At 54.0% G+C, this 26,061-nt stretch overlaps 1 protein-coding gene across 2 annotated transcripts; it reads left to right on the forward strand.

Moving 5' to 3' along the window:
* Positions 1–286: 286 nt before the first annotated feature.
* Positions 287–25,585, forward strand: TRMT44 (tRNA methyltransferase 44 homolog). 2 transcript variants are annotated; one of them, XM_060106496.1, is made up of 12 exons: positions 287–935; positions 2,613–2,727; positions 5,680–5,899; positions 8,075–8,143; positions 8,935–9,042; positions 10,510–10,581; positions 14,029–14,135; positions 15,726–15,909; positions 17,799–18,204; positions 20,216–20,332; positions 24,897–25,122; positions 25,251–25,585. In XM_060106496.1, exons 1-12 carry the CDS (start codon positions 299–301, stop codon positions 25,279–25,281), a joined length of 2,292 nt encoding a protein of 763 aa, XP_059962479.1. In that variant the 5' UTR covers positions 287–298; the 3' UTR covers positions 25,282–25,585. The 2 variants fall into 2 exon arrangements, with proteins under 2 accessions (XP_059962479.1, XP_059962487.1); XM_060106504.1 differs by having other exon boundaries at positions 15,726–15,846.
* The last annotated feature ends 476 nt before the right edge of the window (positions 25,586–26,061 follow it).

The following is a 26,061-nucleotide window of genomic DNA, read 5'->3' on the forward strand; positions in this document are numbered from 1 at the left end:
GCGTGGAGCTGGTGGTGTGATGAATTGGGAGATTGGGATTGACATGTATACACTAATATGTATAAAATGGATAACTAATAAGAACCTGCTGTATAAAACAAAATAAAATTTTTAAAAAATCCTCAGCCCCGAACTCCCCAGTCGAATAATGCTAATGAATCCAAAGCAGGAAAGGCAGGGGGTCCGTCTTCTTCCCTTTCACTTCCGGCCGCGGCGACCCGCCCCCATGACGCAAACACGCCGCGCCGTAACGTGCGTCATCCCGGCGCGCTGCCGAGGCTCTCGGCGGAGACAGAACATGGCGGAGGTGGGGAGGGTTGCTGTTCGCCACCCGGATTTGCTGCTCCCTGCGGGCTTCTGGGCGGCGGTGGCCGTGTGGGTGGAGAGGCCGCAGGTGGCCAACAAGCGGCTGTATGGCGTTCGCCTAGAGGCCCGGCGGAGCGCCTCCTTGCCCCGGGTCGAGCATTCCGGCCCCCGGCCGAGCTCAGGCCCCGAGCGGGAGGAGCGGGCCCCGGCGGGATGCGGGCCCAAGGACGGGCCGGGACACGGCCAGCGTTTCCCCGAGGGGGCGCCGGGCCCTCGGCCGAGCGCAGGCCCCGAGCAGGGCCCCCAGGAGTCCCAGGGCCGGCGCCAGCAAGGGGAGGACCAGCGGGAAGCAGCCAAAGCTCCTCTGCTCTCTGGGGCCCCTGGGCAGCCCGGGAAGGCTGGAGCCGGGGAGGGCGACTTCCCCGCCTCGGACCTGGGTTCTCTCTGGGACGATTTCTCCCGGAGCCTCGCCAGCGGCAATCGAGAGATGCTAGCCTTCCTCACCCGCTCCGGGGCGGAATCGCAGCTAGAGGCTCAGCACGAACTCGACGTGATTCTCAGAACCGTCATCTCGAAATCGAACGCGCATTGCCCGCTTAGTGCTCCGAGGAGAGAAATAGTCGTGCGAGGTAAGAGTATTTCTGATAGTGGCAGGTGTCAGAGATACATAGAACCGGACACTAGTGAAAGTGGCAAGGATAGGTTTTAATTGGTAATGCAGTATCACAGTAGGGAGAAGGGTCCAGCGTGAACTGAACTCCACTGCGATTTGTGCAGAGGTGACTGGGCTTTCTACAGGGAGAATGAAGGAAGAGGATGGGGCGGCAGAGTCAGGGAGGTGAAAAATTAACCAGAAGCAGGAAAGGTGGGGGATCGGTGCCTGTGACACCCATATGGGTTTGCTGACTGGTGCCTGTGGATGTTAGGTCCTCCCCTCCCACAGAGGCGGTCACAGGGGCTCTTGTTCAGGTGTGGGCTGGAACAGTCTGTTCTTCTCTCAACCTTGAGTTTTTTTAGGTGGGCACTTTAAGGGGGCCTAGGGTCATGCTAGGGATGTGGCCTTGAGCCGTTGGGAACTGTGACAGTGTTTGTTCAGGTCTTCATAGGCCAAGGTTGAACCCTAATTGAGACAGGCCTCACAGGAGCCTGCCTAGAGTTTGGTCCCGAGGAGGATCTTTCGCAGAGGCTGCAGTTAGATTAAAAACCAGCCAGTAAATGAAAAGGCAGTAAAGGCACCTAGTCTGCCAGTTTCCTTGCCGTACCCCAGGGAGGTTGTAGATTTTTCATTGTTTTTGGAGGGGACACGTAGAAATGTGAATCCTTAGTACAGAGGGTGGGGTTGTGGATTGGGGTGGTGTCTGGAAGGCTTGGGGAAGACGGTGAAGGAGCGCTGGACCGTGAGTGGTAAAGCGGAATTTACTAGGTAAAGGGATAAGGGAAAAGGCTAGCTCCTGGGGCAGCTCGTAGAGGCCTCCCTACATCTCAGAGCCGCACCCGTGCTGAATTTGTCTCATGCTCAGAGCCTCATTGACTTCCCCTGCTGCTGCATCTTTTCTGCCTCTAGCTGGAGATGGTTCTCAGCTTTTCAGGGCTCACGTGGCTAGACTGGGCCCACCTGTGGAATCCAGGATACCCTCTCTCTCTCTTCCAAGGTCCATAACCCTCTTCACATCTGTAGAGCCCCTTTTTGCCATGCAACAACTCCGTGTGGTCACAGGTTCTGGGTATCAGGGTGTGGAGGCTGTTCTATCCACCACAAGCAGTGATGCTGAATTACTGGTGGGTGCGTACCCCCTCGCCCCCCCAATACTGCAGGCCTCTGTGCCCCTGTAAGACTCTTCACAGGTGTCCCCTCCTCCAGGAGGCGCTCTCTGACCCTGCTGCCCAGACTAGTTTAGGAGCCCTTCCAGCTTTTATCACCTTTTACACCTCACCTCTCCTGGCCTGAGGGGATGAGCGCATCAGTGCCCACGAGGCCTTCAGACATGGATGTCTGCATTCTCACATGGGCTTCACAGAAGAGCAGGGTGGGCTAAGCCTGTCCTCTTCCTCTTTGTGAGCATCGCTCCTCCACGGGGGGGCCCTTTCAGGACCACGCTCAGCTCTTTGAACAAGGCTACTCTGTGTGGCGCGGTGCAGGCTCGGGGATGCGGCCGTGGCCAGGACATTCGCTGATGTAAATTAAGTGGGGAAAAGCCCTGGGGGTTGAAGGCACGGTGGATTCAGTACTGTTTTTTTAAGACCACTTTTGATGAGACTCTGAACTAAGCACTTCTAATCGATTATCCCTATCTTTTTTTCCCCAGATGTCCTCAATGGAACTGTAACTTTTTTACCTTTGGAAGAAGACAATGAAGGGAATTTAAAGGTTAAGACGAGCAACGTGTATCAAATTCAGCTCAGTCATAGCAAAGGAGAATGGTAAAGACCGAATAACTTATTCCTTTCTCTCAAAGATTGATGCTTTAAATCAATGATTTTTTAAAATTAATTAATTATTTATTTTGGGGGGGCTGCATCGGGTCTTTGTTGCTGCGCACGAGCTCTCTCTAGTTGCGGCAAGCGGGGGCTACTCTTCGTTGCGGTGTGCAGTCTTCTCATTGCGGTGGCTTCTTTTGCAGAGCACGGGCTCTAGGCGCACGGGCTTCAGTAGCTGTAGCTCGCGGGCTCTAGAGCGCAAGCTTAGTAGTTGTGGCGCACGGGCTTAGTTGCTCTGTGGCATGTGGGATCTTCTGGACCAGGGCTCGAATCTGTGTCCCCTGCATTGGCAGGCGGATTCTTAAGCACTGCGCCAGCAGGGAAGTCCCCAGTCAGTGATTTCTTTAGGCAGCTGTAAGATTCCGGTCACCAAGCAGCAGCAGGGACTCTCTCTCAGGCAGTGCGGGTTTGTGGGAATGCGCTTTCTAGTTGGCGTTTCCCTCACGCATCCTTGTTCCTGTTGGCTCCTGGGTGGTCATAGCCTGGCTGGAGGGCCCCTACATTCTGTGTAGCCTTGATGGTTAGTAGCACCTGGTTCTAGCACCAAATTCAAATAAACACAGTCCATTCGTTATTTTGTTATCTCTTACACCTTGGTAATGGGTAGTAAGTGGAACCTTCTTTTATATTGTCCACTGAGGCTCACGTGGTCTTACACGTAGGGGGTATTCTGTGATGTTTATTATAAAAGCAGCAGTTTCATGCGTTCCCTTAATTCCACATGGTGTTTGGGCCTGTCTGGAAAGTGTGAAATTTGATTTACTTCCATTTGGTATTTTCTAAATGAAGAAGTCAGAGAAGGTTAAATCACTTGCTATTCTTCTGCTGATGTTTTCCTGAGAGCCACATGGGTCTATTCTTTCAAGACAACCTTGGGGATGAGCTTTGCACATGGTTTCATAGAGAGCTGAGGGGTACATTGGGAAGAGCTTGGTTTTGGAGTCCCATAGACCTGGGTTTCCCCACCATTGAGCTTAGGTACATTGCCTCTGTGGCCCTCAGTCTTCTCATCTCTGAAATGGGTTTAATCATTTTTGAGCCCCCCAGGAGGGGGCTGGGCCGGGCTTCCCAGGGACCTGTTGTGGGCTTACACGCTGGGTGGAGTACTCAGGGTCTGCCGGAGTGAAGCCTCTTGCCAGTTGTTAAATGCTCCCCAAGGGGCCTTGCCCCGAGGCCCTTTCCTCTCCCCTGGAGAGTGAGGGCAGACCCCGTGGGAAAGCCGGGTGTGCCCGTGTGGGTCACCCAGGGGGTGCCGATGCGGAGCTGCGGGGTGAGCGCTGGAGGCTGCTGTCCCCTCGCCTGGTTGGGGAAGCCCGGCCCGAGTCCGGCCGCGGCAGGCGCTCAGTGTGGTTGATGCGGTGGAATCCCAGCCCCTGTTCTCCACGAGCTTCCGAGTGTCCGGGTGGCTACTCCCCATCTTTCCTGGCTGACATCTCCTGTCGTTGCCCTGCTGGGCAGCTGTCACCTGCATTGCATTGGGAACTGGCCACACCTTGGGGCCAGATCTGTGGCCTTCTCAGCAGAACACGAGTTAAACGGATGTTTGGTGGCTGCTGCCGTGGGATGTGGCACCCCGGGTCTGTGCTTGGCTTCAGCAGGACTTCGGTGTGCCCACCATGTGCTTGCGCTGGGCACCTGGGGGTCAGCAAGGCCCGAGAGAGACAGATGAACGCTCTAATGCCAGGTGGTGCTGAGTGCCGGGCAGAGAAGTGAGAGGTGGCTCAGGCCTCTTCCCCGTCCCTTCATTGGCAAGGGCAGCGCTGTGCGCATCGTACCAGGGTGGGTGGGAGAGGCCCCTGAGGCCTGAGCGGGTGAGGGGGTAGCCGTGAGGACCCCGGGGACACCTGGGAAAGAGCGTGGGGCCCAGGAAGAGCAGAGGAAAGGCCCAAGGCCATCAGCCCCAGCAGGATAGCTTCCAAAGGGAAGGGATGGGAAAGGGGAGCATCTTGGGGTGTGTTTCTCAGTGGACACTTGGCACCTGTTACTTATGGGAGTGAGCTGTGTCCCTTTGATGTGCCTGGTGGCAAAAGCCTGACAGTCTAACTCTCACCAGACCGGCGACCCCTTGCCCTTGCCCCTGCCCCGCGCCTGCCTCCAGCTCCGCCCCCTCACCCAGCCGCCTGTGCTTCTGCTCCTTCTTAGGGGCCCCCACTGAACGCCACCTCCTTTTCTGTGCGCCAGCAAACTTGATGCTTCTCCCCTTCATCGCACTGCCTGGGTCGCAGCCTCGGTGGATGTGTTGTCATGACCTGGGCCCGCGGGTTGCGCGTTTACTCAGCGCCCAGACAGCGAGCGCCCGCCGTGATCAGGCACTGCTGGGGCCGGGGTCGAGCAGCGAACAGAACAGACAGGGCTGCGGCCTCTGCGCTCTGGTGGCAGAGGACACACGGTTACCTAGAAGGACTGTGAGCCACAGGGACTGTGTATGTGTCCTCAGCTTGGTGACTGAGCACTCAGCTTTCTGGATGGGAAATACTCAGTGGGACCAGCGTTCTACATCTGGGTAGCACGTGTGAAATGTATAAAACCTAGAAAAGTTAAAGAAATCCATAAACGTTTTAGAATCTAGCTAATCAGTGCATGAAGTGGATGAAGTGCATGAAGGAGGTGAGAGGAGCTTTGTCATTTGCCATCCTTCTGATGGGCTTCGTAAGATGTGTAAATGCATTTTTAACAACGTTTGCAAGAGAGGAGGAATTCTTTCTGCTTTTTAAATGTGTTTTTCTCTGTAGGATGAAAATTCTGTAACTAGTTCCAGATTGTCTTGTGTTTGGGGTACAATATTTTGTCATCGTAGCTGTCTTAATTTCTCTCTTCTTTTGGCAAAGAAATGTGTAGTTTAAAAATAAGAATTGAAACCAGCTCTGCTTATTCATATTTCTCTTATTTTCAAAGGTTCATATCTGTTTTAATTTTCTGTCCAGAAAGATGGCATTCAGATGGTATTGTGTATCCCAAACCCACCTGGCTTGGAGAAGAGTTGCTGGCCACATTGTCCAGGTGGTGTGTGGCGAGCAGGCAGAGTGGGTTCAAAAGGACCCTGTCCCTCATTTCCATCATGAAGTACAGCAAGGCTCACCACGTGCTTAAAGAGAAGTATAAAGACATGGTCAAGGTAATTCTGGGCAAAGACGTCTGTGACCTCCCCCACCCCCATTGAAACGAGGCGATGTACCAAGCTGCTCCAGGTGACGTTGTTTCGCCTGTGTGCTACAGATGCAGACATTAAGTCAAAACATACCCACCTAAGGCCCCACATTGCAGCCTGTACTTTGACATAGTTAGGGATGCAGACCATAAAAACATTGGCAGTTACGCTGTGGAAAAGGATTTGGTTTTTTTGTTTTGTTTTGTTTTGGCACATTACTATTTTTTTTCAAGAGAACAAAAGGAAAATAATTTAATTTAAAATAATTGAATATTTAAATACTAAATTACCATAATTCTTTAGTATAAACATAAAGGTATTTGAAGAAAATATATGAAAAATTAAAGTACAAAAGCATATACTTCCAAAAAGGAGACCAATTTTGTAAAATGTCCTTAACTTGAAGGTGTAAAAAGAAGGTAACAACAAACATCTGTGTATTCACACCCAGCTTAAGAAATAAAGTATCACAAGCATATCTCCATTTATTGTGCTTTGCAAATATTGGTGTTTTTTTTGCGGTACGCGGGCCTCTCACTGTTGTGGCCTCTCCCGTTGCGGAGCACAGGCTCTGGACGCGCAGGCTCAGCGGCCATGGCTCACGGGCCCAGCCGCTCCGCGGCATGTGGGATCCTCCCAGACCGGGGCACGAACCCACGTCCCCTGCATCGGCAGGCAGACTCTCAACCACTGTGCTACCAGGGAAGCCCAAATACTGTATTTTTTATGAATTGAAGGTTTGTAACAGCCCTGCACGGAGTAGGTCTGTTGGCACCGTTTTCCAACAGCGTTTGCTCACTTCGTATCTCTGTGTCACATTTTGGTAATTTGCACAATATTTCAAACTTTTTCATTATTATTATATTTGTCATGGTGACCCGTGATCAGTGACCTTTGATGTTACTACTATAACTCACTGAAGACTCAGATGATGGTTGGCATTTTTTAGCAATCAAGTGTTTTATTTTTTGGCTGCGCCAGGCGGCTTATGGGATCTTAAGTCCCCAACCAGGGATTGAACCCACGCTCTCTGCTGTGAAAGTGCTGAGTCGTAACCACTGGACTGCCAGGGAATTCCCAGCAATAAAGTATTTTTTAATTAAAGTACGTCCATTGTTTTTTTTAGACACAATGCTATTGCACACTTAATAGACTACTCTATAGTGTAAACGGAACTTCTATATGCACTGGAAAACCAAAAAATCTGTGTGACTCACCTTACTGCAATATTTACTTTGTTGGGGTGTCTGGAACTGAACCCGCAATATCTCCGAGGCGCCTGTGCTAACAGAGTTGAACCTACTTTGTACTCTTCCTGTTTGTATCTCCCTCCCTTCTCCTAGAAGTAACCACAGTTCATCGTTGCCATGTATTTTTGTATCGGTCCCCTCTTGCTGTGTAGCAGAGCATCCCCCAGGGTCTCAGGCATGAAACAGTAACCACCCATTCCTGCTGCAGCTGGCTGACCTCGGCTGGCTTCCCCTTCTCTCCCAGGTCCTGGCCTAGTGGCCCTTCATTATCTTACTGTTTAGTACCTTTAAGAAGGGACTTCTTTATTCTTCCAGCTTTTAAAATTGTCCTTGGTGAGATGGTTCGTCCAAACTGTCTAATCCACTAGACTGGAAACAGAAATCTGAACGTTTAATATTGGCCGTTGGCTTTTTTCTCATCTGCCAAACTCCCGTTCTGCACGTCACTGATTTTAATAATGAGGCCTCACTCTTGCACAGCCGGTATTTTCTAGTTTCATAGTACCTGATGGTCATCCTGCATGGTAATTAAGTCAGAGTCTTTATCCCTGCTTTACAGGTAGGGAGATGGGGACAAAACAGCTGAGTGACACTCCTGACAAGTGACAGCAACTCACTGACAGACCAGAGGGTGGAGCGCTGACCTCCTGACCCCTGTGCCTTTGCTTCCTCGACCCCCGCCCGCCCCTCATTTCCTTGTCTGTCATACTTGTCTAGATAAGTGATGAGGGTAGCATAGCTCAGCGTTTTCCTCTGATGCCCAGTGGCCCCACCTAAATGTCTTACAGACAATGTCTTTATTCCAGTCTTGCTTCAGACTCCATTGGTCTCAGTGTGTCCTGTTACACACAGATGCGCTGAAAATTTACACATGCCCTTGAAAATGTTGTAGGTGTGGCCTGAAGTCACTGACCCTGAGAAGTTCGTGTATGAAGACGTGGCTCTCGCTGCCTACCTGCTGGTAAGGCTGTGCGGCCTGAGTTTCGGTGCGAGGGTGGGAGGTTGCTCAGGTAGCTCAGGGCTTTTACAGTTCTGTTGGCCAAGGTTGGTTACACAAGTGATTCTTTTTTTTAACTTTGCATGATGCTTTTGCATGTATGTAGAACGAGTCTGAATTGTGAAATGTAACCTCAGGAATTGAACTGAAGCAGCGCTTTCCTAATCAGTAGTCAACACGGAACGCGGAGATGTTGGCTGCGTTTGGGGGCTGCCATCGGGGCCCATCTGAGAAGCCCCTGCCTACCAGTCCTCGTGTTCGGTGTTTCTAGTTCTAGCCCTTCTCGGCTGCCTTGCTGGCCACCTGGATCTGGGCAAGCCTTTAACTTCACAGTCTTGATTTTCTCATCTATGAGATGTTTAGAGGAGATACCTTGTAGTTTCCTTTCAACCGTAATTCTCTTAGTCTTCGAAATAACATCGCTTCTCAAAGTATACAAAACTTGAAGGATTGAGAGGACGCCTGAAGGAACTAACAGTAATCTGTACGGCTCTTGCCCAGAGGTGGCCATGCGAATTTGGAGTCTGGATGGAAGAAGAGGGCTTTGATGCCCGCGCAGCATCCGGCCAGGGCCGTGGGCTGGTCCCGCCGCGCTCTGCTCACCCGGGCATCACCTGCGTGGAGGCCCAGGGCCTCAGAGGAGGCCGCTGCTCCTGTTGTGGGAGAGGATCTGTCGTTCCATGTGGGGTTGTGTCTGAATTACTCTGGGGTAGGGTGAATCACAAACTGACTTTGGTTTTTTTTTTTTCTGTTAGGTTCTATGGGAAGAAGAGAGAGCTAAGCGGGGAGAGACAGCCAGGCAGTCCTTTGTCGACCTCGGTTGTGGGAACGGCCTCCTGGTCCACATCCTGAGCAGCGAAGGGGTAAAGCATGCTTGGGGCCGTTTCTCGTACCTTTGCTAGAGCGTCTTCAGGCCCAGCACGAGGTCTTTCTCTGCTGGTCTGATCTGGATTCAGAGGCGGCCTGGCTGTCGGCATAGTGGCTGGTGGCGAACTCTGTGGAGCGGGCAGCTTGTAAACAGGACCAAAGACAGCGGTCTCGTTAGACTAGAATAGGATTCTCAGACACTCGGCCTATGGAACAGCACACTTTCAGCAGCTCTGATTTTTTTTTTTTTCTTTTTTTTTTTTTGCTGTACGCGGGCCTCTCTCACTGTTGTGGCCTCTCGCAATGCGGAGCACAGGCTCCAGATGCGCAGGCTCAGCGGCCATGGCTCACGGGCCCAGCCGCTCCGCGGCATGTGGGATCTTCCCGGGCCGGGGCATGATCCCGTGTCCCCTGCATCGGCAGGCGGACTCTCAACCACTGCACCACCAGGGAAGCCCAGCTCTGATGTTTTTGTTGTCAGTATTTTCTTTGGAAAACCCACCATTTCAAGGCACAGGGAGGGGAATAAAGGATAAGGTGGGTTCTGCCCTAGAGAAGCTTAGATTCTAGCTCAGAGGACAGTCAGGCACCCATATATTGTGTTGATACACATACATAAGTAAAACTGTGATAGTCAGTCTTGCACCCATTTTCTGGATTGTGAAGCAGAGGCATTGAGAGCTGAGGACAGCCCTGACCCTGGCAGCAGTTCAAGACTCGCAAGCGTCAGCTTTCCCCCGGAGTCTCGCGGCGTCCGGCGAGGCCAGTGCACTGGGTGCAGCAGCACCATCACCTGGCCCAGTGAGCTTGGTGCTCAAGAGTGACAGTGGGGATTGAAGCCCAATCATGACCCAAAGGCTGGTTTTCTTGTAACCGTAGCATTCTGCCTTATGGACAGACACATTTGTCCTCACCTGTGGGACTTTGGAATGGGGTTGTTAGACGGGGCTTTCTGAGGTGCTTTGTAAAAGAGTGAGGCTGTAGTTGTGACCCCTGTGAACAGGGGTTGTCTGTGGGGTGTTAGCACATCTGGTGGTGACTAGGAGCCAGTGGGTGGAGGCATGGGGCTGGGGCCCCGGGAGAGCTGCGTGTGGTCAGGGTGCTCTGGGTGAGAACGACCCTGAGGACGAGGCTCGTCTGGGGGCTGGAAGAGAAGGTGAGCCCGAGAGCTGAACTTGACCAGCTCAGAGGAGCCGGCTCCCTTTCCAGGCAGGCGTATTTCCCGGGGCTGCGTGTGGCCGTGGAGGTGTTCCCACGCCTTGGCTCTGTTTCCCCTTCGTGAAGCCTCGGCAGCACAGGTTCCGTCTGTGCCCCGCGGGACACGAGTGTCTGTTCTCAGCAGCCGAGGAGCTGAGGGTCTCCACTTCATGCAGGGGGTGATACCTGCAGAGTTTGATTTGTTCTTGCTAATTTATTATGGTGTACTGACCTGAACCTTTGATTCCTGAAATTCCTTGTTTCAGCATCCAGGCAGAGGGATTGATGTCCGAAGACGAAAAGTTTGGGACATGTACGGACCAGAGACGCACCTAGAGGTACTGGCTCCATCCCTTCCCTTGACCTCAGCGCGGTTGTTTTAAGGGGTGTCTCTGTGGACGGGCCAGTCAGAGATGCTCATAACCACAGCAGTCCACATTCGTCTCAGTGCTCTGAGACTGTACAAGCGGATGAAGCTTTAGACCTCCACAGCCTTCTGGTTAAACTGAAGGAGGGATGCTGGAGCCGGAGACGTGTCTCCTCCCCCAGGTCTGCCGCAGGCCCTTTGCATCTCCTGTGGGTGCCCGAGGGGCCTCTCGGCCGCCTGAGGGGTGGGGGCGGAGGACAACCCCTCCTCTGCATCTCCTCTGGTGCCTGGGACAGGCCGCACGTTCAGACCTCCACTAGGCAGTGGGTGCCCACCCTGCCAGGTCCGGGCTGGGGCGGGGGCACCTTGGGCGGTCCTGCTCTGTGAGCAGCGTGGCCAGGAGTGGCCTCCAGCAAGACGGCGAGCTGGCGAGGAGTCGGAGGAGGGGAGTGCAGTGGAGCGGCCAGACCGGGCCACACATGCGCAGCCGTCCAGCGGAGACGGACAGCACGCCTGGCCTCAGTCGTGACCGCGGGGCTGTAGGGAGCCCCGTCCGCCCCACTGTGGTCCAGAGCAGCTCCGAGCGATCAGAGAGGGGGGTCTTCTCTGCAGCACCCCGCGGCAGGTCAGGGCTCTAGCATTTCCCGGCGTTGGTCTCTAAGAGCCCAGGCCTCCAAAACGGTGGGGGAGCGCGGCGGTGGGGCTGCACCCTTGGCCCCGGGGCGCTGTGGGGCCTCTGCTGTACAGCTGCCCGCACCGCCTCTAGACCCCGTCCCCGAGTGAAGACGCGTGGGGGTGACCGGGACGCAGCGTCTCATCTGCCCGAGGGCGGGATGCTGACCGGAGAAATGAAAAGAACATTTGCTTTTCATCGTGGAGAATGTCAGGAATATACCAAAGTGGAGAGACACGCGTGCCAAACCCCAGCAACTCATCGTCCGCCTCAGCGATTCTTTTGTCTCATTCCTCCCCGTCCCTGACCACAGCATCAGCCCAGCCGTGGTTTCCAAGCAGATCTCGGGTATATCATTTCATCTGTGAAAAGAAAACGAAAGTTTCAAGACTTATTTGGATATTTTCTCTTTGCCTTTCTATTAAAGTCGAGAATATTATTGCAAAATATAAAAACATTGGAGGAAGGGAGGTTTGTTGCAGCTGCCCGACAGCTTTTTATTTGCTCAGTTTCTCGTTATATATTTATACTTTGCTTTATGCTACAAGGGTTTACATTTGCTTGTATATTCATACATTACAATAAATTAGAACATTTTAAAACTCAGGTTTGAGGAATGGTGGTAAACCAGATGAAGGACTAGGGGACGCCTGCAGCTACATGTACAGACCACGTGTCCTTACACAGGTAATAAAATTGGCCTCTGAATTTCGATGAGGCTGATGATTAAAGCTAAGGGAATAACGTGGTTCATTCCAAAATCCCCTGTGTCCCAGGAGAAAAAGCAAAATAACTTCTCTGGGTAAAAAGTTCACACAGCAGTTGAATAGGCTCTGTTTAAATCATGACCCCAAGGAAGAGCTGGCTGGCACAATGTGCCCCTTGGAGAACAGGTAGAAGATTCTAGTTCTTTATTCGAGGTTCCCTGTGGAGGGGGAAACCCCACCCCATCACTCAGTGAAGGCCTGCTAGTAGGAGTGCTGTGTCTCACCTCTTGTGGATTTTTTTCTCATTAACACCTGGACCTCTGGTCGCCGAGCTGGAGGAAGAGTCCCGCGTGTTCTGGTGTTAAACGTGAGGGTGGAGGCTGGCCGCGCTTCAGGGACACCTCTGCTCTAGAAGAATGTGACCAGGAGCGAGCCTGCCTTTGTTGGCAAGGGCTTGGGGCTTGTGTGTTACCTAGTAAATGGCTGATTTCCACGAATAGGCATGGTCTGGGCATTCGAAGGCCGAGCATGGGATACAACTTTTCTTTATTTCAAAAACCTCATTTGATTGTAAGCAAGAGACTGTTAAGAAAAGCACATGCTTTTGATAACAGCATTGTGAATGGGCACAGAGTGTCCTCGTCTTGTTTGTGAAGCTCTGTAGGGAACAGGAATACTGCCATGTCCTGTATTCACAATCCCCAAACTTTTTCTGAGACAGGTAGAGCTTTGTTGTCGAGCATGTTGTTGGAAAGAAAACTGTAAATGTGATTATGATAATTACTAAGCGTAATTTGTTTTTGTAAATATAGACCATTTAATGAGGCAGGCAAATTTAAATGTAGAACGGATGGGAAGAAAGAATAAATAATATCAAAAGTTTGTTCTTGATAGTATCAAAAGTTTGCCTACTTTTGAATTACACATAGACCATTTTCAGTATTTCACTGAAATACTGTTTTCAGCATTTTAATATATGTGAAACTAGAAGCACATATGCTTATTCAGGAACCAAAAAGATGAATTTAAATTCAATTTTTATATCCGTCAGCTTTGCAAAACACTCCCGTGGCCTTGAAAAGTGAGGGTTAACATCACGTCTTCCCCATTTGTTCTGACCAAGAACTAACACGTCCGCTTACTTGCCGTGGGGGTTCATTCTTCAATTCTAAAATTAGAGGATTTTGTGTGGTTATAGTCTCTTTTGTCTCTCTTTCCAGTTTTTTTTTTAACCCTTTGTTTTACATTGAAGTATAGTTAATTTGCAGTGTTGTGTTAGTTTCGGCTGTACAGTCTCCAGTTCAAACTGACATCTTCACCATTGAGACTGTTGACTTTGATAATTAATGACGGCCTGCTGATTAGCAGAAAGGATAAGGTGTTCACTTAAAGTTCTTAAATCTTCAAAGCAAGCTGTTCCCAGTTTAACTACAGAAACTATCACTCTGGTGAACATGCCTGTTCAGTGGGTAAAAACTTGCTGTCTGAGAGTTCATAAAAGATAATAGTGTAATAGCAAAGGCTGGTGCACACTTCTGTAAATTCTTCCTATATTTTCTCTTTTCATAGATGTGCTCATTCCGTGGGTTGTGTAAGTGTATCAGGGTCTATGTCAAGTCAGCCTCAGACCTCCCAGCTTTCCGCTCACCCCTCTGCAGGCTGTTTCTTGCCCCTCCTCCTGCCAAAAGTAAAATGGTTCACATGTTCCCTGTCTCCTTTAGCTGCTCTTATATTTATGTAAAAAGGCTATTTTTAATATCAAAAGGAGATGAGCATCCAGGAGTGTTGTTGGCTTATCCGGCCAGCAATAATGCTAAAAGTTGTCAGTAGCCGTGCCCTCAGGCAGGCCGGGCTGGGCACACACTTCCTCACTACTGGCCCAGCTTCCTCCTTTTGCAGATGAAGACCTGCAGCCCAGAGGGGCTGAGACCGGCCAGGAACAGCTGCGGTTCTGCAGGGGTGGTTGCGTTTGTTATTTCCCTCTGTGCTCTGATTTTATTTACTAGACGCTTAGTCTTGTTCTGTGTCTTTCTTTTAGGAAAGTGCAATCACACCAAATGATAGGACCCTCTTCCCGGACGTCGATTGGTTAATCGGAAACCATTCCGATGAACTAACGCCATGGGTACCTGTGATTGCGGCCAGGTGAGTAGGTGGAGGTGTTAGCACAGTGGTGGCTGGGGATGTTTTGTTGCCTAAACCTCGCTGTCCAGAACCGTAGCCACTGGCTGCTTGTGGCTATCGCGTACTTGAAACGTGGCTGGTCCAGATTGATGAGATGATAATCTGTTGGATATATTGGGTTAAATTTAAAATAAATTCCACCTGTTTTATTTTGCTATTGAAGATACGGATACTAGAAAATATAAAATTATGTATGTGGTTCACATGTTCACATTATATTTTCGTTGTGATTACTTCCACAGTGTTTATATCCAGTATTGAAAGATGTGTTTTTCCTGATAACAGGAGGGTTTGTCTTTCAGAGGAAAGACCCTCTGCTGAAATGTTTGTCTCAATTTTGGGCTCTCTGCCTCGGTCAGACTTCTTTAAGATGCACATTACCTTGCTGCCCTTTCATATTTCATTGCCAAGTCTCTTTTATCCAAGGTTCTTTTGGACTATTCTATTTATTTATTTTTTTTATGCCCTCCCCTCTTTTCTTTTAGGTACAGTTGATTTACAATATTATATAGTTTCAGGTGTACAACGTAGTGATTAAAACTTTTTTTGGTTGTACTCTATTTGTAGTTATCATAAAATATTTCCTGTGTTCCCTGTGCTGTACAGCATATCCTTGTAACTTCTTTATGTTGTACATAGTAGTTTGTACCTCTTAATCCTCTACCCCTGCCTCGCCCCTCCCCACTCCCCTCTCCCCACTGGTGACCACTAAGTCATTCTCTATATCTGTGAGTCTGTTTCTTTTTGGTTATTTTCATTCGTTTGTTTTATTTTTTAGATTCAGCATACAAGTGATAATGTACAGTATTTGTCTCTCTCTGTCTGACTTCATTTCACTAAGCATAATACCTTCCAGGGCCATTCTTTTGGACTGTTTTAGAATAATATAGGTCAAGGAGCAAATCATAATCTTTTTTGTGCTTACCTCTGAAATTTCCTATCCAACAGCTGAAATCTCCAAGTACTTCAGAAAGTTTTAGATTACAGTTGATGATCATAATTGCAATAGAAAAAAATATTTTTAATAAAAGTAATTAGATTCATATTTTATTGAAAAGATGCTATTTTTTTTTATAATGCGCAAAGCATTTTACTATGTATGAAAAACAAGTGCAGTCTAGTTAGGAGAAAACCAACCGGACTCTATATTACACACACCTTAATGACAAGACTCCCCACCACATGTGAATGTAAAACATTTAATTTAAAAATGTTGACACTACAATATATAAAATAGCTATTATAAATGCACATAGTGTATTCTATAGCTGCCAGGTTTACTTTTTTTTTTTAATAAGGAAACTAAGTTACACTGTGGTTAAGACTTGTATCTTCACCCCTGAAAAAGCCCACATTCTATCACAGCATTGTTTCTAGAAATTAAATTGGGGAAGGCTATAATTCTTCTTTTTATATAAAAAACAAAATTAGCCAGTAGCACGTCGTTTGCATTTTGCCCTGGCACCCTATTGCCGTGTGGCTTTCCGAGGAATTTTCTTTATTGAATCTCTTTAAGACCTTGGGTTTCCGTGTCGCTCATTGTCTTTGAAGGTCTTCCTACAACTGCCGCTTCTTCGTCCTGCCCTGCTGCTTCTTTGACTTCGTGGGGAAATATCAGCGGAGGCAGAGCAAGCAGACCCAGTACCGAGGGTACCTGGATTTCATCACCGAGGTGGGCTTGGCCTGTGGCTTCCACGTGGAGGAGGATTGTCTTAGGATTCCTTCCACCAAGAGGGTGCGTCCTGGTCACCTGGGCTGTCCTCGGCAGGCGACATCGAGGTGTTTAGATGGAAGGCTTGGGGCCGTCCTTGTCACAGAACCGTAGACGACACTGGGATGATTGCAGGTGTGACTGTCCCAGAGGTGCCCTTGCTGATCCCAACATCCCTGTCACTGGCGGGTCCAGAGGCTTGTTCTGTGCCTGCAGTCCCCTGCTTTGCAGGCGTTCTGGCACTTCCTTCTCCAGCCCTGTGGCAGCTCTGCAGGAACCCTCAGCAGGTGTTCATCCCTTTTCCAGAAACTGTGACTGCCCCTCGGGGACCCTCCCAGAGTGGGTGTCAGCTTGGCTTCTCTACAGGTTTCTGGCTGTGGTGCTGCCTGGGGCTGAACGCTCTTAACTTCTGTCTTAGGGTCCCAAATTACTGGCTGAAATTGCTTCAGAAGTTCAGAATGATTTCACATTTCCTCATTAAAAGACTCAATTCAGATTTACTTGAAATGAGTTTTTCCAGGTAGAAATTGACCCTTGCACTGCCTGTGACCCTGCCAGGTGGTCGGGGCCGACCTGCTTCCCACGCAGGGGGCTTGAACTACTGAGAGAGTCAGGGGAACCATTGACGTTGGTTTTATTCATCTCTGTTAACTTTCTTTCATGAGACTCTATGGCCGTCAGTGCTTTTTGTGAAAAACTAAACACAAAAACCTGTCATCCGATCTCAGCTTGATTGCGTGACGGTGGGGAAAAGGATAGAAGGCTTGAGCTTGACTCTCGGCTCTGCCACTTCCTGGCAGTGCCTTTGGGGGCACATGACAGACACTCCTGCCCGTGTCCTCACTGCCAACTAGGGAGGAGCAGCTCGCCGGCTGGTGCTGGGCCCTCACTCGGGCTCACCTGCCTGCGCTGGGCCCCTCTGTCGACTTCAGGTACATCATTGCTGTCACTGCTCAAAATCGTTTTGGAAATGTCCTTTAGGGCTCACCTTTAGAGCCTTCCTGTCATTCTCTTAAATGTCCTCTATTTTGGCAAGTCAGTCTTCTGAGGTTGGAATGGAATTCTGCTAGAGTTTGGGTCATGTAGGTACGAGGATCCTACAGTCTTGATGTTTGCATTTGCTGTTCCGTTACTGGTTGCTGGAGACCGTGGAGCACTGCTTAATCTCTCCGAACCTCAGTTTTCCTATAACTGGAAGGTTCAGGGGTCAGATGCAAGTGCGGGTGGCCACACACAGCAGCTGTTAATTGAGGACTGATTACGTGCCACGCCTTCTCATTCCACACACACAGAAGTTGTCACCTGCCCAAGATCACACATTTAGCAGGTGGCACAGCTGGAGAGTAGTGAGGGGTGGCTCTGAGGCAACCAGATTCGCCTTCATCGGGTTCGGGCCTGGAGAGGACGTCCAGAGATGCTGTACCCACTGCAGCGTCGCCGGACGGGGCCTGGCTCTCCCCGGGGCTCCTGAGGGCAACCTTCATCTGGACGTGCGAACGGGGAAGGGGACAGCGTGAACTGGACATCCCCACCATGCCAAGTGCTCTGCTAGGTGCACACGTGCTCTCCTCGCTCTGGCAGCGCTGCCCCTTGAGAGCTCTGCAGGGTTACCGTCAGGGTCTTCTGTGTGTGGGGCGGAAGAGGGGTGCGGTGGGGTGCGGCTGGTTGGCTCAGTAAAGGTGACCTTGGTCTGTCGTGTTTGTTAGGCACTGTGGAATGAAGCTTCCTGTGGGCTTTTGCTGATAGTATGTTAAGTCATTGGTTGGTATGAGTTTTTAAAATAAGGATTCCTTTCATGATAGGTGTCGAAGACTTTCATGGAATTTATTCTCCAGAACAAGAGAGTTCCCTGGAGAACGTTGAGGTGCTGTTGGAACCTGCTAACGTACTTCCTGTGCTCTTTTCACGTGCAGGTGTGTCTCATTGGGAAATCCAGAACATACCCGCCCGCTGAAGAAGATTCTGTGGATGAGCGGAGAACCCGCTACATTAACAGCAGGCGGGGCGGCCCTGTGAGCCCACCTGGCCAGGTCCCTGCCCCGCCTCCACCCGGGGCCACCGCTGGTGGTGCCGATGGCCCCGAGGGGCGTGGAGCCCTGGTTGCCGGGGCCAGGCACACACCCGAGTCCCCCGCTGAAGGACTCTGGCTGTCTGGATTTCACCCCAGAGAAAAAGCCGAGCGTGTGAGGAACTGTGCCGCCCTCCCTCGAGATTTTATTGACCGAGTGGTTGTGCAAGTGGCGAATTTGTTGTTGGGCGGAAAGCAGTTAAACACGACAAGTTCTCAGAGCAGGAGTGTGAAGGCCTGGAATCGAGGAGGTAATGACCACCCTGGGTACTAGCTGGGTTTCAGGCAGTGACGCTGTTCTCAGAACCAACTTAAAACTGTGTGGTCATTTTTTTTTTTTGCTGTACGCGGGCCTCTCACTGTTGTGGTCTCGCCCGTTGCGGAGCACAGGCTCTGGACGCGCAGGCTCAGTGGCCATGGATCACGGGCCCAGCTGCTCCACGGGATGTGGGATCTTCCCGGACCGGGGCAAGAACCTGTGTCCCCTGCATCGGCAGGCGGACTCTCAACCACTGCGCCACCAGGGAAGCCCCTGTGTGGTCATTTTAATTTTTATTTATTTTTATTTTTTAAATATTTATCTGGCCCCACTGGGTCTTAGTTGCCCACCTGCAGGATCTTCTGTGCGGGATCTGTAGTTGCAGCAAGTGGGCTCTTAGTTGTGGCATGCATGTGGATCTAGTTCCCTGACCAGGGATCAAACCTGGCCCCCCTGCACTGGGAGCGTGGAGGCTTAACCACTGGACCACCAGGGACGTCCCTGTATGGTCATTTTTAATTAAATGTCAAGAGGAGTCTTCATCATTTTTGTCAAGTCATTAGGAGTGTGCAGATGGGCTGAGGGAAGGAGCTTGTTGGTGGGCTGCCGCCCGAGGGTGCTATAGGGCTTCCTCAGCAGCCAGGCGCTCGCCCTCCGAGTTTTGGGGTCACTGGAGGAGATGGAGGCCCCACCTTCAGCCTGTTGGGGATGCAGCCCGCTGGCCCTGTGGGTGGGCCGGCCCAGGGAGGGGTGAGCAGTGGGTCCTTCTCCCCCCGCAGCGTGGATGGCGCTGTGCTGAGTCTCTTTCTTCATCCTCACGCCCCTCCCGTCCCTTGTGTACGTGTGATGTGGCAGTGCCCTCGAGCTTGACCCCCTCCAGGGATCACCTGACCCTGGGAGCATCTGATTGGGAGAGCCTCTCTGGGGACCCGGTGGCGGCCATAGCCAGCGCCGCCCTGGTGGAGGGGGCTGACCATCCGCATAACCGTGGACAAGGCCCAGGTGCCTGGGGAGTTCTGTGGGTCGGCACCCCCTTCCTCGGTGCGCCCTGCAGAGGCGGGCCAAGGTGGAGAGGGAGGACGCTGCCTCGGGGCTCGGAGTGGGGCCTCGAAGGGCTCAGGGTCCTCGGACCTGCGGGCGGCTCTGAAAACATGGACTCTGACCTTTAATTTCCAGGATGGTCCTTTCCTCTGCGGGGTCCTTTGGGAATGACTGCCCAGGAAGCGCTGGCTTGTGCCTGGGGTGGGATGCCCTGATAGTGAGCAAAGACGGGGTCTCTTCCTGGGCTCAGTTTGGGTGGGTAGCGGTGGCTCCGATGATGATCGGGTCTCAGGCCTGCCCGCCCGGGTACTCCCACTGCCCCGCCCGGCGTGAGAAGCCTGCCCCGGCAGGGGTGGGGGGTACCCTCAGCCCCGCAGCTGCACGCTCCGCCCTTGGTCGCTGGACTTAGTGACCCCTGCCCCAGCATCAGGCTCGGGACCCCCAGTGTGTCTGAGCCCTGCGCAACGTCAGTGAGTGGGTCTGTCCCCAGGACCGCACTCATCCCAGGCTGGGGTCTACCCTCTGCCAGGCATGGCGGAGGGGACGCCGGGTGGGAGATGGTGGGCTCGGGACACGCATATGTGGAAGGGTGAGAGGCAGCGGTGTGGGGCTGCACGTGCGAGCCCGCGTCGTGGGGCTCTAGGCTGGGGGTCGGGGGAGGAGGGCAGGCTTCTGGGCCGGGATTTAATTTCCCCTCAGACTTCCCGTCTCCTCTCAGAAGGGGCTCCAGGTGGCTGTGAGGCGGGCTTGGCGCATGGAATGGCAGTCCCCACCCCGAGCAGCGGCCGGACCACGCGGCAGGGCTGACTTGCTGTGTCTGGGAGGCTTGGTTGTCCTCGGGGGTCAGACACGGGGCGCGCAGCCTGACATCTCAGGTGCTATGGCTCTGCCTGCAGAGTTCAGCAAGCTGTGGATTCAGTTTAACTAAAGTTCTCACATGGGGGAAACCCCGTCTTCAACAGGGAGCCTGTCCTTGGCGGAAGTGGCCGGGAAGCTGGACAGGGAGATGCTGCAGAGGCTGAAGCGGGAGTGCGGGGGCCTGCAGACGCTTCTGAGGAACAACCCGCAGGTGTTCCAAGGTGAGGGGTTGGGCCGGGACTCCCTCGGTTCACAGCGCCTGAGGACGGGCTGCACGCTTCCTGAGGCAACAAGTTGCTCTCGTGCAGATTCTACCACCGCCCTCCTTCCTTTCCCCCCCTTTTTTTAATGAAATAAACCTTATTTGAGAGGAGTTTCAGAGCTAGAGGATAGATCCCCTCACGTGCATCTCAAGTCGCGACAGGACGTGGGTCGCACCTCTGCTTCTCTGATGCTGCCAGCCTCTGCCTGGCACCCCAGGGCCCAGCCCCGCCCCATCCAGGACACGCCCCCTCCTCCCACGGAGGGAAGAGCTGCTGGCAGGGCCTCCTGTCTCTGGGGAGCTTTTTTGGGTGGAGCTTCAGTACTTGCTTTGCTTTGGCCTCTGGCTGCCTGCCAAACTGGAAGCATCCTGAGCTCCCAGCCAGGCCCTGGGCCTAGAAGAGGAAGGCCTCCCTACCCCGGCCCGTGTGCCTGCACTCCCCACTCCCCACACACACTGGCGCCCTGGGATCCAGGTGGGCGGAGGGAGAAGGGCCCGGGGCCTGCGTGCTCTTCCACGCAGGCTGCAGAGCTCTGCAGAGCAGGGCACTGCCGCCCCTGCCCTCCTGGAGTTTGCAGCCTGACGGGGAGGGGAAACGTCGCAGATTTTACATGGGCACCTGGGGTTCCAAGAAGTTCTGTTAAACTTCACCAGCGTACACAGAGGATATTCTGTGTACACATCAGCCAGAGGGTCCATAAGTCATCGTGTTTGCTTCTTAAAGCTTTTTCCCCTTTGTCTTTGTGGAAGTATTTTAAAGCACATCCCAGTTGACATGCTAGTCACCCCTAAGTACTTCTGTGCGTGGCTTTAAAAATAGTGGGCGTCTTCTTGCATCACCCTAATGTCGTAGGTGACATTCTCGCCCAGGGAGGCCTGGCCTCACCTCAGACAGGCATCAGGAAGGCTTCGCTTCGGAAATGACATCTGAGCTGGGACTTGGTGAAGTGAACAAGGAAAAGCACTTCAGGCAGAGGGAACAGCGTGTGCGAAGTGGCAGGATGGGGCCTTGCTGAACAAGGGGTGGGGCAGGTAGGGCTAGCAGGCTGCAGCCCCCTGTGGCCGTGAGGAGGATCTGGGCCTCTGTGACAGGCAGTGGCGTGCTGACTTGCTGTGATAGTGGGAGGAGCAGGCCCAGCTGCACTGTGAGCTCGTGCCGGCGGCCCGAGAGGTGGCCGGAGACCAGTGCATCAGGCTCAGCACCTGCGTGGATGAAGAATGGGGTGTCCGGCAAGGAGGACATGCCTGCCTGACCCCCTCTGTCTGTGCTGGGGGCTGCACGCCCAGATGACAGCCTCCCTGTCCCCACCCATCCCCAGGACCCGGCGGGTGGGTGGGCACTCCGAGCAGTGGGTCCAGCCCCTTGGGACAGGTGCCTTGGGGGTCTGTGTGGGGAGGGGTGACGGGCCCTGCTGGGCTTGGGCCTTTGCAGAGGTGGGGAGGCCACTGTGGCGGCATGGAATAGAAGTCCGACCCGAGGGCGCTGGCCAGCACTGGGCCTGAAGGCCTTGTCCCGAGCCCCGGGATCTGGACCAGTCGCCCCCCCCCGCCCCGCACCTTTGTACTCCTACCGCCAGGGTGGTTGCCCCGTGACGGGGGGCGTGGGTGGAGGGACCACGCACGGAGATGCAGGAGCACATCTGTCCACTCTTCGGCCTGTGCACCTCCTCGGGAGGTGAGCGCTGCTGCCTTGTGGTCCCACCTCCACGCGTGCACCTGAGAGCTCCGTGCGCACCGCCCGTGTGTGCACCACCCCGAGGCATACACACCTGTACCACCCGCCCCGTGTGTGTGCACCTGAGAGCTCACGTGTTCACGCCCGCAGCACCTTTGGGGGCCTGGTTGTTTGTCCTCCCAGAGCTAACGTTGGTTTTCATTTCAGCTTGACCTCAGTCAGCTAAATGCTGCTGTTGCTATGGCAGCGAGCCCCGCAGTGGAGCTGGCGGGTCCAGGGTTGGGGGGTGTGGAGGGCAGCCCACTGGTGGGCGGAGAGGCAGGGAGAGCGTGGGCCTTGCGGCTGGGAGTCCCCACCCAGCTGGGCTGCACTGCATGGAGCTTTAGTGGACTGAAACTTGCTGTGCCCAGGGGACTGCTCTGCTTTCTGCTGTTCCCAGCATGTTTTTCTGTTGGTTTCATGAAATAGTGCTCTTTTCTCCCCCGTCATAAATATGCATGTGTGCGATTGGTTTTCTGTGCGGTTTGCATCGATGAGCACGTTTATTTTTGGAAACACTTCTGAGTAGGAGCCTTGGGGATTGAACTCCAGTAAACATTCTACACCCAGTCATGCAAAAACTAAGCACCAAAGCTGGGTCTTATCTCTGTAGTTTTTTTTTTTTTTTTTTTTAACTAACATGGTTAGTTTTACTCGAGTGAGGAGGTGAAAACAGTTTCGGATGCTTCAGTTCTGCCTGCCCTGAGCACCTTGTGGGCCGGGCATGCGCCGGGGCGGGCGCGGGAGGGCAGGCACCGCCCTGGGCCAGGCGTGGAGCCCGCGCTCAGCCTTGAGGACACGGACGCAGCTCAGCGAGGTCGGTCCCTGGCCCAGGGTCTCTGGGGGCTGGGCCGGCCCCCCGGGTCGAGAGAGACCCCAGAACTGGTGCTGCTGAGCACGCCGCACCGTCCCGGTAAATTTACCTCCTTAGTGGGATTCTGGAAGAATCCTCAGCCACTTCCTCAGGACGCTTTGGCTCAGGTGACGTCTGTGGTCAGAGACAGAGGAGGAGCCCGAACAGTAGGTCCACCGAGTCTGAGGGACTCACGCTTTGGGGAGGAAATGGCCTCACAAACGTCGGGTGAGAAGTGAGCTCCGTAGAGCGCGTTTTGTGCCTGTGATTCACTTAAAATAGGGAAGTCTGCTGGTCTGGCCTGCCAGCCAGCTGGAGGGGCGCAGGCAGAGGGCACGGGCCCGCCCAGACTGGGGGAGGGGGCCTGTCAGCCGGCCTGGCCCCCCCACCAGGACTCGCCGGCCCCTGCCCCCTGCAGGGCCACCCCTCATCGTCAGTGCCTGCTCCACAGGCCCTACAAATCCTGCCTGGGTCCCCTTCCCCCGACCCTGCAGGGATTGCTCCAGAAACGTGGTATGTCCAGTGGAGGGCCTGCTGCGAGACAGCCCGCCCTGAGTGGGGGTGGACGGGCCAGCCTCTGTGGAGGGTGAGGGTCTGCACTTGGCTTTGGCCCCAGCGAGCTCCCCAGGCTCCTTTGCACACGGCTGGGGGGCTCCGGCCACCCTGCCCCAGCTGGGGCGTGTCGTTCCCGGCTGCGCCAGGAGGGGCTGCTGTGGGAGCGCCTGTGGAAGGCGGTGGCTGCCTGCCCAGCTGCCGGGCCAGGACAGCCGAGCTCTCAGCAGCGTCTGCCTCGTTGGAAGCAGGGCCGGCCTGGCCCTTCCTAGGTGCTTCTCGGCCGCCCCCCAAAGGGTGAATCCCTGCGTTGTGTCCCTCGTGCGGAGAGGCACCTCTGCAGTTCCTTCCTCTGGTTTCAGGGGACAGTTTTCAATAAGCATCAGACTACAGAGACAGTCTCGTGTTGCTGCAACACGAGGCAATTTGAAAGCGAAATTCAAGCTTGAATGCGCACTTTCAAGGTTTCCTTAGAAGTTGGGGAGCCAGATTTGTTCAGTAATCTTCCTTTATTTCTGCCAAGGCTTTCCGTCTCCAGGTGGCTGTATAGCTTCCAGGGAAAAGCAGGACGGGTTTGGTTGCTCTGGCCCCGTCTCACGTGGGGGTGTTGGCGTCTCGGGAGGAAGCGGCCATGCGGAAGCTCCCAGCACAGCTTCAGCCGAGTTGGGGCGACCGGTTCAGGAGGCGTTTGGGCGGCCCTGGGCCCTCCCCCTGCACCACCCTGGGGTCCTCCAGGCGCCCAGCTCTGCGGCCACCCCGCCCACACAGGTCCCCCCGCCGCATCTCAGCCCCCTGCTGCTCTGTGAGGGCCTCCCGCCCTGCCCCTGCCGACAGGGCTGCCGTGCCCCTACCTCCTACTTCCCGTTTACGTCTGGGGGCTCTGCCTGTAACTCTGGTGGCCCCCGCAGCCTGCCCCTCATCTCCACCTGCCTGGACAGGGCCTCTCCCGTGCTCCCTCCGCTCCGTCCTTATGATGCGGACGCATGCCCTCGAGGGCCCGTGCCGCCACGCAGACGTCCTGCCCGCGTCGGGACCACGCTCGTGGTCGTCGTTAGCCTTGTTCCACGAGCCAGTGCCCACGAGTGGCCACGCCGGGTCCCGTCACCAGCAGGACCTCAGGCACCGGCTCCCAGCCCCAGGTGCCTGCACCCTGTCCTTGCTCCCCTCGGCCCCTCCCCCGTGCTCCCTATGTGTAGGTGGGACTGCAGGCCGCGGGCGGGTGGGGGGTTGGGGCCACTGCCTGGGATCCCAGCGCCTCGCCCCCTCCTGCCGCCGAGCCTGCGGGGGCTGCGTCTCCTGTGGCTGCACCCCGGCCCTGGACAGCTGTCCCCACAGAGCCCGGCCACCTGCCCAGCTTGCAATTCACCCCTCGGCTGTGTCTTTTCTCCTTGTTCCCACCCCCAGTTCTGAACGGGCGAGTTCGCATCCGCGACTGGAGGGAAGAGAGGCCTCGGAAGGAAAAGGAACCAGAAGCAAAACGGAGGCTGTTTTCGGAAACCTTCAAAACCCGAATCTGTTGGTTTTTCGCTCATCACCCTGACGGTTGTGTTCTGCCTTCAGACCGCTGCCCGTTTGCCCACGGGCCTGGGGAGCTGCGGCCAGCCACCACCAAGAAGAAAAAGCAGCCTCTGTGAGCTGCTCTGCCTGTGGGGAGGCCTGGGGCGGGGAGGCCGAGCGTGAGGGAGACTCCCAGCTCCTCCGAGCGCTGCGCTTCTGTCCTGGTGGCTTCAAGGTCTTTCTCCTTCCTCCTTCCTCCAGGTTCTCACGGGCCGTGATCACGCCCCACTGAAGCTAAAAACACTCACACCTCCCCCCGCCCCGTCCGAGTGCTGCGTTTGTTTTAAATGTGGTCGCCCTTAAATGTGTTCAGCATCTTTACATCAGGAAGAGAGAGTGACAGTCTCGTGGTGTCTCGTGGCTCAGGAGGTGCAGGAAGTGCTTGAACTGGCCCTTCTCAGTGTGTAGCAGGGTAGCCGTCCCCTCCCCACCAATCACTGGCCGCTCCAGGGTTGGCCTCCTCCTGCCCTAGATCTTCTCCCCACAGGTACCATTAATTCTCTTTCCGGGAAAACAAAAAAATCCCCAGATACTGATGTGCTTCTATTTAAAATTGCGTTTATAGTTGTATACAAAAGGCCGTGTCAGTGACACTGTTCTGCCCCTTGATTTACTGTGGAACGCGTCCGGCGGCCTTTTCTTTGTGGAGTGTTCCTCGTGTGGGATTCTCCGTTCATTCGTGACTGATGAGAAGGAACCCACTCCCTTCCGCTCCATGCAGCATGGCTGGGACTGGGGCTGCCGTGGGGCACTGGGCCCTGCCCTCGGGAAGCCCTGGTCAGCTGGGAGCCCCCGGTGCGAGGTCGAGGTTAAGGACAGGCCAGCAGGCACCTGGCCAGCCCCCAGGAATGGGCAGAGTTGGCTGGGTGGGCACGTGGACTGTGCCTGCCTGCCACCCACCGAGCCTCTCCCTCGCGTGAGGCCCCGCGAGGACCTCCTGGAGGGCCTGAGTGGCCGCAGTGACACCACGCCGGCCGGGGTTGGCTTGGCCTGTGCGGATGGAGCCATTCTT

Source organism: Mesoplodon densirostris, chromosome 1 (assembly GCF_025265405.1).
Source record: "Mesoplodon densirostris isolate mMesDen1 chromosome 1, mMesDen1 primary haplotype, whole genome shotgun sequence".
Classification (NCBI taxonomy): Eukaryota; Metazoa; Chordata; class Mammalia; order Artiodactyla; family Ziphiidae; genus Mesoplodon; species Mesoplodon densirostris.